Source organism: Xenopus tropicalis, chromosome 4 (genome assembly GCF_000004195.4).
Source record: "Xenopus tropicalis strain Nigerian chromosome 4, UCB_Xtro_10.0, whole genome shotgun sequence".
Taxonomy (NCBI): Eukaryota; Metazoa; Chordata; class Amphibia; order Anura; family Pipidae; genus Xenopus; species Xenopus tropicalis.
This window is the reverse complement of record NC_030680.2, coordinates 120172034-120181655: the sequence shown is the minus strand read 5'-3', so window position 1 is coordinate 120181655 and position 9622 is coordinate 120172034. Positions and strand designations below refer to the sequence as shown.

The 9622-nt window shown below is 34.8% G+C and overlaps 1 protein-coding gene across 1 annotated transcript; it reads right to left on the bottom strand.

Moving 5' to 3' along the window:
* Nucleotides 1-469: 469 nt before the first annotated feature.
* On the bottom strand, nt 470-8559 carry LOC116410452. The gene is made up of 12 exons (XM_031901074.1): nt 8058-8559; nt 7148-7322; nt 6639-6926; nt 6155-6310; nt 5901-6047; nt 5602-5715; nt 4658-4738; nt 4279-4404; nt 3579-3857; nt 3133-3201; nt 2771-2866; nt 470-1689 (listed from the first exon to the last, which is right to left on the bottom strand). Exons 1-12 carry the CDS (start codon nt 8215-8217, stop codon nt 1470-1472), a joined length of 1911 nt encoding a protein of 636 aa, XP_031756934.1. The 5' UTR covers nt 8218-8559; the 3' UTR covers nt 470-1469.
* Nucleotides 8560-9622: the final 1063 nt, after the last annotated feature.

Below are 9622 nucleotides of genomic sequence, written 5' to 3'. Positions count from 1 at the left end.
TAGGAAAGCTGCCGCTGGCACCTACAGGAAGGGAAGAGAGATTTCAGTGATGTCACTGTAGTCTTCACACTGCTGATGCTTCTGAGGAAGTGGCGGGAGGCCACGAAACGTGTTAAGCGCTCTAAGTCCTCTAAAGGGATGTACTTGATTTTTTATCTCAGTGGTGCTCCGCTGTTTGTTTTGGCACACTGCTGTAGGCTGCCAGCACCATATCTCAGAGAAGCAAGCAGGGATCTAGGAATTTAGATATGCAGTAAGTACTTAAAAAGAATGCCTTTAGACTTACTTTTAATTTATATTAACCTTTAATTGTCCTTTAAAATGAATGAAGAGATGTTTTATAAAAGAATTTCAGTAAGGTATTATAAATTATAAAATGTTTTTTTTTTTTTGCCTTCCTCTGGATCAACTAGTAGTTAGGCAGGTTATATATAGGCATTATGGTTGAACTTGATGGACGTATGTCTTTTTTCAACCCAACTTACTATGTTACTATGTTTTCCAGTTAAAGCAACTAAGACTTGCTAATCAGTCTTTTAAAAATGTCAGCCGTCATTCAAGCAGCTTCTTCATTTTACTCCATAAATGTTTTAGCTAATATAAAGAAACTGCTGAGATGAATGCTGAAATGTTTTCAAATTAAAAGCCGTATTTCTATTGTTGCGCTTATTAGGGCCAACACAAAACTGCAGCTCGTATTCCACCTTCGAGTTCTCTATGCACTGGCCAACATGGTGCAAAGTAAGTCATTTGCCTCATTATTGTTTATGAGTTTTTCTTCTTAACAGCAAGTCTTTGGAACCAATAGCCTTCCATATCTTTCTGAATTACAGTACTTTATTAGTTCAAACTCAATCAATTACATAGAGGCCACAATCATAATTGATGCTTAGCAATGGCACTTCAGACAGTTTTATAAAAGGTGTTGGCTTAACCTGGCCATACAGAAATTGACATTAACTGGCAACTCAGCTGCTCCAGGCCAAGTTCCCTGCTTATTGCTCATGACTTGACCAAAATTATTCATCTGATTATTATTTAACTGAGAACTGGCCAGGTTTAGGTTTTTTAAAAACCTGTGAGGTGTCCAGTTCATGTGAAAAATATCCAAATACTGGCAATCTTCACTTCTATCATTTTGCAAAAGAAAGGTATGACCATAAAGATTGCCCAAGGGTGTCTAAACAAAACGACACATACATCAGAAGCATGAACAGCGATGTAAGAGTCTGAGCTAAGATGCAAGATCTTTGGTCTCTTTCATTAGACATAGTATTAACCCCATAAGTCATTCTAGTTTTAGCTTCAGTCCCACCCAGAGGATCCAAGTTATGTAAAACAGATCCATTTATTTAAACAACCAAACCTAAATATTCCCATCTCTATGTAATTTGTGTGTAACAAGTATCACTAAATGTCACATTTTAAGCTCAGAGGTTTTAGAAACTCACAGTGTAGTTCTATAAGCTCTATGTCTCTCTTCCGGGTATAGAAGCAGAGCTACAAGAGCCTGCACCAGTGCAAATGGCAGTCTTTGAAGCACGATGTTTCTGGAAATTTTCTTGCAACTCTTTAGCTAACATCGGTGATATCTTGACCTTGGATTCCAGCTTCTGCTGATAGCCTTTTCCATTGCCCTTCAAAATGCTTTTCCATTCAGTCTCTGGATCTAGGTCCTTATGTGTTCTGCTAAAAACAAATAATAGTAATCTTAAAGATGCTGAAAAGGAACCAAGCACTTCCAGTTACCTCTATAACTGTTTTTATTGCTGATTAGCCATTAAGAAATGCTAAAATCACTCCATAAATGTTTTTAGCTAATATAAAGAAACTGCTGAGATGAATGCTGAAATGTTTTCATTAAAAGCCGTATTTCTATTGTTACATTCACTTTGGTACATAGTACAGCTCTACCGATTCTTTAGGGATGATGCATCTTTGCCTCTCTCTCTTTTATTTGTTAACATAAAGCTTAAAAACTCTTAAAGGAACAGTAACACCAACAAATAAAAATGTAATTGAAACAAATGAAAAGTCATTAAAATATAATGTACTGTTGCCATGCGGGTAAAGGTTGCTAGTCAAATAGAAATAGTGTTAAATGGCACAGGTTACATATAGATGACTGATCAGCTCTCTCAAATACCTTTGTATTCTACGAAGCTTACCTGTTATCTGCTATGTAACCTTTGCCTTTACTCCATTTTTCCAGATTGAATGGCTGCCTTCTTGGCTATACAGCAGTTTATTTATATAAACTATAGTAGTGTTTCTGAAGCAAACACACCGGTTTTAGCAGTGCAGGGCAACAGTCCATTATTACCTTTAAACACTATCATTTTTTGGTGTTACTGTTCCTTTAAGGGCATAACATCTGTACCAATACCAAGAATTCTTGTTTGTAGCCAATAACTGAGAATGATTAACAGGATATCAGACTGCGTACAGATAATATATGTTTATATTCTCAGTCAATCAATCACTGGCCATTCAGATAATCAGATATAAAGGTGGGTAGTTATTCTGACTGTTGATGCATATAAAGCTCTGTATGTGCACAGAACACTAAGCTTATCTTCAGTCTATAAAACTCACTCAATAGTTTCTTGAACTGTTAGGATAGGTTTTTAATCTAATCGGTTAAGTCCTTCTCTGACTTAACAGGTTGACTCCTAATATTCGAGAAGTAAAAATGTTTTTAACACCTATAACTCTAGTTTCAGCTTCTGTCCCATACACAATTTCATAGTTTAAACTTCAAAAAACTTACATGTTTGGCTCTTCCATCTGTTGCTGAGGAGAGCTGACTGGAGTTGCCACATGAGTTACTTCATGTTGATTCTGAGTTCTAGTGGACTGCCTATCCCTGTAACAAAACAATATGTTTAATAATGCAAAACAAAATAACTTGAAAAGTCATCATTTAAGTGCGTAATTATTGAGCCGCATTTCTCTTAGAGAAATATTTCTTTAGAGTGATGAGAGATTGCTTAACCTGCAGTTATTCCAATACTTCTTATAATTCAGAAGCTAATCGTATTTGATGATATTCTTGTGTTAGTAAGACAGTTTGGGAGTTTTTTGTTTGTAATGTGCAAAAAGAAAGCAGAAAGTTCAGTTTAGCAAACTCACTCTATAGTTTGTTGAAGCATTTCACGCGATACGATCGGCTTATCTCTTGGTGCTATGTAAGTTCGGGCTCTGAAATAATATTTGAAAGGATTATAGAATTGTTTGTACCACATTTTAAAAGCTAAATTTACAGCATTTAATGAATCAGATGCATTGCCCAAGGGTGTCTGAACAAAACGACACATACATCAGAAGCATGAACAGCGAAGTAAGAGTCTGAGCTAAGATGCAAGATCTTTGGTCTCTTTCATTAGACTTGGATAGTATTAACCCCATAAGTCATTCTAGTTTTAGCTTCAGTCCCACCCAGAAGATCCAAGTTATGTAAAACAGATCCATTTATTTAAACAACCAAACCTAAATATTCCCATCTCTATGTAATTTGTGTGTAACAAGTATCACTAAATAAATGTCACATTTTAAGCTCAGAGGTTTTAGAAACTCACAGTGTAGTTCTATAAGCCCCAGGTATCTCTTCCGGGTGTGCAAGCAGCGCGTCAGAAGAGCCTACACCAGTGCAAATGGCAGTCTTTGACGCACGATGTTTCTGGAAATTTTCTTGCAACTCTTTAGCTAACATCGGTGATATCTTGACCTTGGATTCCAGCTTCTGCTGATAGCCTTTTCCATTGCCCTTCAAAATTCTTTTCCATTCAGTCTCTGGATCTAGGTCCTTATCTGTTCCAAGATGATTTCTCATCATATCCTTTAAGACCTGAGACGCGCTAAAAACAAATAATAGTAGTCTTAAAGATGCTGAAAAGGAACCAAGCACTTGCAGTTACCTCTATAACTGTTTTTACTGCTGATAAGCCATTAAGAAATGCTAAAATCAATGATAAACCATGAAGGGAAATCATGTAACCAAGTAAGGTAATTAGTTTAGGCCCTACAGTGTTTTCCCAAGTTAAATTATTGAATACCCAGCGTGATGCACAAATACAAGAATGGCACTACAGATTGGATAAGCATCCATTTTATTTTCATTTTAATCTTCTAAAGACATTGCTCTGTCAGCTATTTGATGTATATTGTGCCAATGTATGCATGTCATGGCAGATCAAAGAGCTGTTAATGGATTAAATAGGCAAAACATGACAATTTCCATATACAATATGATATAGAAACCTAAACTAAACAGTTTACCAATTAGGCTTAGGAAGTTCCTGGCATTCAGGAAAAACAGGCAGTTTGTCCTGAATTGGATTCTCAGGTTTAGGTTTTATATCTGTTGCTTCATGTTTCACAGTTTTCTTGAGCTTCTTACTTGCCCTAAAGCAAAACAAAAATTTTAAAGGCACTGATGAGTTACATAACAGATCACCGCTTTAGTCACATAAGTATAAAGATTTCTTTTCCTTAGATGTCATCTTCATATGGCTAATGAGAAACAATAGCTTGAAAAATGCAATTACTCCAATACTTATCATTTACACTGTTGTTTAGCCTTATTAAAAGTATGCCTCAAACATTAAAAAAAAAAAAGCAAAAGTAAAAAGGATTAACTGCAGTTTATTAAACTCACTTTAAACCATCTGGAGTGGTTTTAGGCTTTACAGTAGAAACAGGTAACTGTGGGTCCTTCTTTGGTTCCGTTACCTCCCTCCTAAAACAAAAGTATAAACATATTATGTTTGTATTGTGTTGGGTGGGTCATAACTTTATATGTAAAAAAAGATTCCTTTAAATGTAATAGATGCACTGCAAAAGTTGATTTTACATTCTGCATCACCTAAATGTAGATAAATATGTAATTATAACATTAACCCTATTAGAATCTATAGCACTGGTGTAAAAGGTGCAGAGGGGCTGATTTTATGAAGGAAAAAATGGAAAAACTCGCCAGAAGAAACTCACCAATTAAAAGCTGGCTTGGTTGTATAGCAGTTAATGGGAATATTCACTAACCACTTTATTAATTATTATAGTTTTTTTTATTCTAATTGAAAATAAATGGAACAATATGGTTCTCGCTTGTGTGCGTGTTTTTTTCTGTGAAAAAATGCATCCGAGAATATTCTGTCATGTTTTTTTCTTACATTTTTTTCCTGAACTTGCTTATTTTTTTCTGCAAGGTTGAATTTTAATAAGTATGGCTCATATTGCCAGAATAGCAAATTCTAGATTTCTAGCCAGTTGTTTGATGTATGTTGTGCCAGTGTTTAAATATCGATACACAACACATCAAAGGGTAGCCAGCATACAAAGGGTTAATGGTCAAACATAACAAACCCTTTGTAATATGTGAAATACAGTTGTCAATATATGAACTGGGATATAGCAATGAGCTAAACATTTTAAAACATCTTATTCCACTTGTAACTCCAGTGTCAAGCACACAGTGCAAACAATATTTCTTGCAGCATTGCCCACTTACTCTATACCTATCCTTAGTACAAATACATAAATATATATACATAGTTATGATAAATGATGTGGTCTAAACAGTGTAGCGTTAGATCAACTCACATTTTAGGTTCAAGAGCCACAGGAATCTCTTTCTGGCATTCTTTAATTTGATGAGTTGATTCTTCATCATCCTCATCATCTGTGATCTCTTCTATCCACGTCAAGACTATTACCCTGGACAAGCAAATGAAGTCATAAGATAATACAAAATATCCCACATAATTATAACATGATAGAGATAATAACAAATATATTTAAATCTATAAAGTAGAGACATTGCCACAGTGCAAGAAAATTATGCTAGAATAATGATTTCATCCCATGATTTGGGCTTTGAAGTTTAATATTAACAATCTTACCTCTTATATTTAACTTTGGAGCAAGTTTCTTTCTCATTTTCCACAGCAGGTTTGGAAACCTCTGGAATAATAGGCGGCAAAGAAACACTGGCTGATTCCTCGTGTTCCTGTTCCGCAGATTGTATCACACTGGTGATACCGACATTTCTAAACAAAAGAAATGATTATGTTAAGCAGTTTGCAGATAACACCGTGGTGTGATAAGTTACACTTTTTCTTTATGAATAAAGAACTTTACTCATAAACAAACTTACTCTTTAGGCATTGAAAGTGGTTGAGGGCCTTGATCAGATTGCACTGTATCATCTGTGCATTGCTTTGTGAGAGGCGCTTCAGATGCCTCCTCCATAGGTTTATTCACAGGAGCTTTTTTCTTCTTCTTTTTCTTCTTCTTCTTCTTGTCTTTACTCCTGAAGAAAGAGAAGAAATAAATAAGAATAAACAAATATGGATGTGCCTTTCATTAGGTGTTTTGAGGAAAACATCTTATCAAATGTCATACATCTTGACCTGAAATGTGTATAGTAGTTGCTAAGGGATCTATTGCTTGTTTATTTTAAAATAAAAGCTTATAGTAACTTAGAGGTATCACAACTAAAGAGTACAATGACTTTTTAAATACCAGCATTAAGTACAGCTGCAACTTATATGCAGTGAACAAGGTGTTTCATTATACCCTTAACAGAAAATAAAATTTACAAAGACAAAGAAAATGCTCATGTTAAGCTCAATACAAACCTCAAAGTGGTAGATGGCTTAGGCTGAGATTTCTCTATGGCCTTTTCTTCGTCATCAATTGGCTTCCTTTTCCTTAGTTTGTGATAAAGAAGCCTGAGCAGCTCAAGTTTTGCTGAGAACCATGATGTGATTTTTAGTCTGTCATAAAGATGCCTTATAAAGGCAAGGGGACAGTTTTCAGTGAGCCATGAAGTGATTCTAGACATAGTAGGCTTAGCCTGTGATTCCTCTGTTGCCTTTTCTATATCATTGATTGCATTCTTCTTCTTCAGTCTGTAATATAGAAACCTGCAAATGGGAAGGGAACAGTTTGTTGAGATGATAAGGTTCACACATAGAATCCCTTCCCAACAAAGCCAGTGGCATAACTATAGGGGTAAAAAAATATGTAGTCATGGGGGGTATGAAAAAGGGGGGTCTGGTAAGAAACCATGATCTCCATGAATTCTCTGGCTAACTGTAAATAAATATATATTAGATAATGTGTTAGATGAAGAGAAAAGACTTACCATCCAGCTGCTCCTGGCAATCCAATTAATACCATCACAATTAGTGCAATAATAAATACTTTATAGTTGTATTTATTTTCTGTACTGTTTCCTTTTCCCTCTTCCAAGTGACTGGCATTCACAGTAATTTGCTTGGGGGGTTCAGTTACATGCACTCTTTTTTTAGTTGCCGCTGCTAAAATAAAAATGTATAAGTGAAAATCTGGTACACATGTAGTCTAATAGCCTTAATCCAACTAATCCAACACTTGCCCCTTATCCCTATATTTAACCCTCCTCTGTTAGTTGCATTAAATCTAACTCGTATGTTCACTTTCATGCACTCATAATTACGCACATTTATGCACACAGACCCCGTGCAGCAAGCCACATTCATACCCGTTATGATACTCTTAGCAGTATCACCTTCATGTACAAAAAAAATGAAAGTATACATGCAAAACACATTCATATTTATACACTGCAATATAATCACATTCGTGAATATAAACTACACTTATTTGTTTAGTAAAAAGCAATTGTAATGAGCTGCAGGTAAAGTAATAATATAAAAATGTGAATGATTGCCATGGGTTACTGCCCAGGTGCAATTTTGCCAAATGTTGAGCCCCCTAATATGTTAGGATGAACTTTATTAATGACTATGCCCTTGAGTTTCATGCATGGTTTACTGTTCTTACTATGTGTACATTTTATTGGGCACTATGGTCTTATCTCTGCTTGTCTATATGGTCTGTATATTCATAAAGGCTGAGCTCTGCAAGTCCTAGAGATTATGCTATATTATATTCCGTTGTTATCCCTTCCCCCTTATACATCACAAATATATCAGATATACAATATCTCCACCCAAAACCTATCCCTCAAATCAGATTAGTTGCAAAACTGCAGTCGTCATTCCTATACTTACCGAAAGCAGGTTGGATACACTGTACAATGAATCCTACAATAATCATGTACTTGATTAAATATATGTATAATATCTTCATTCTGTTAAGTATCATGTTGGATTTATAATCTTGTTTCTGCATAAAGTGAAATGGATAGAAAAATATTAGAAGAAAATACATATAAAGACATCCATAACCAGATAGAATCTGAGTTATCCTTAACCTCCTCCTAAATAATTGTCTGTTCTGCTTCTTGAGATATAGGCTTCTTGCTTTTTAGTTTTCATTATATTCAATAATGTCTAACAGAAAACTCTCATTCAGGGCTACATTCTCTAATTTTTCTAAATTATGTGACAATACTTTACCTTAACTGTTATACTTCAAATTATTTTCTATACTACTGGAGTCATTATGTGTTTTTCTGCATTAGTTTGTGTTTGATATCTTTCAGCACCTTGGGCTAACAAGCACAAACTGAGCAGAGAGTGTAGGGTTTAACTATAACTATATGCCTGTGATATCATTGTGTGACATCATTACATGATGCCATGGTCACCTACTTTCATCCTGAAACATAAAACTTTGGCATAGACTGTCAAATATAAATTGTAGGCCTAAATATAAAGAATACTAATTGAACAGAAGACTTGGTTAAAAATACCTAAAATTCAACTCATCATCACCATCTTTCAATCTGCTGTTTATTTAAAGGAGATCTAAACCCAAGTATTAAATTGATGTGAATTCGCTCATGGTGCTTCTCTGAGCACTTTTGTCATTTAAATAACATACATCTGAGAAATTTGTTTTTTAGACTTCTAATACCTGGCTTTTGGCTCAACTGGTAATCAGAAATGCAAAGGGTTAACTGAATCCACAAAGTGCAATAAAATATATAGACAGTTAGGCTGATTGAAATTCTAGGCCTTTAATAAAATCTGCAGAGCTGAAGCCTGCCTAGCTGTATGCAATGGTTTAAAACTACCAATTCCTTAGAACCCCCCGTATCCATGTAATGCCAAAAGAGCTGAGAGACTCTCTCTGATTGGTTTACATCAGTTTATTTTCAATCCCTTTTAAGATTTTCTGTTCTGTAGGATACTGACCATGGTAAAAGGCCATTTGAATGTAAGAATAAGGGTGAATAAGAGAGGCCTGAACTGAAATAAGTAAAATATGTAGTTAATGTGTAGTGGAAAATGACTTAGAATTGCATTAATATGACATATCATCAGTAAAATAAATGTGTGTATGTATATATATATGGGTGTGCGTATGTATATAAATAAATTATAAAAAGCACAAAGCCATTAATAGTATTACCCAACTTTGTGTTTATAAACCTATATCCATATTAAATATAGACCATAGATAAGAGCAAATAAAAAACAAATCTCTTTGGAATATAGAGAAGACTCTCACCTTTAGTTTGTTGAAAAATAAGTTGAAAAATAAGTTGAAATAAATAGTTTTTCTTCTTAAATGCGTGTTTGTAGCTGAAGAGCGTATAGCACCTTCAACTAAAAAACACGCACTGAGCAGAAAGTTCTGGGTTAGTTTACAACTAGATAGCTGTTATGTC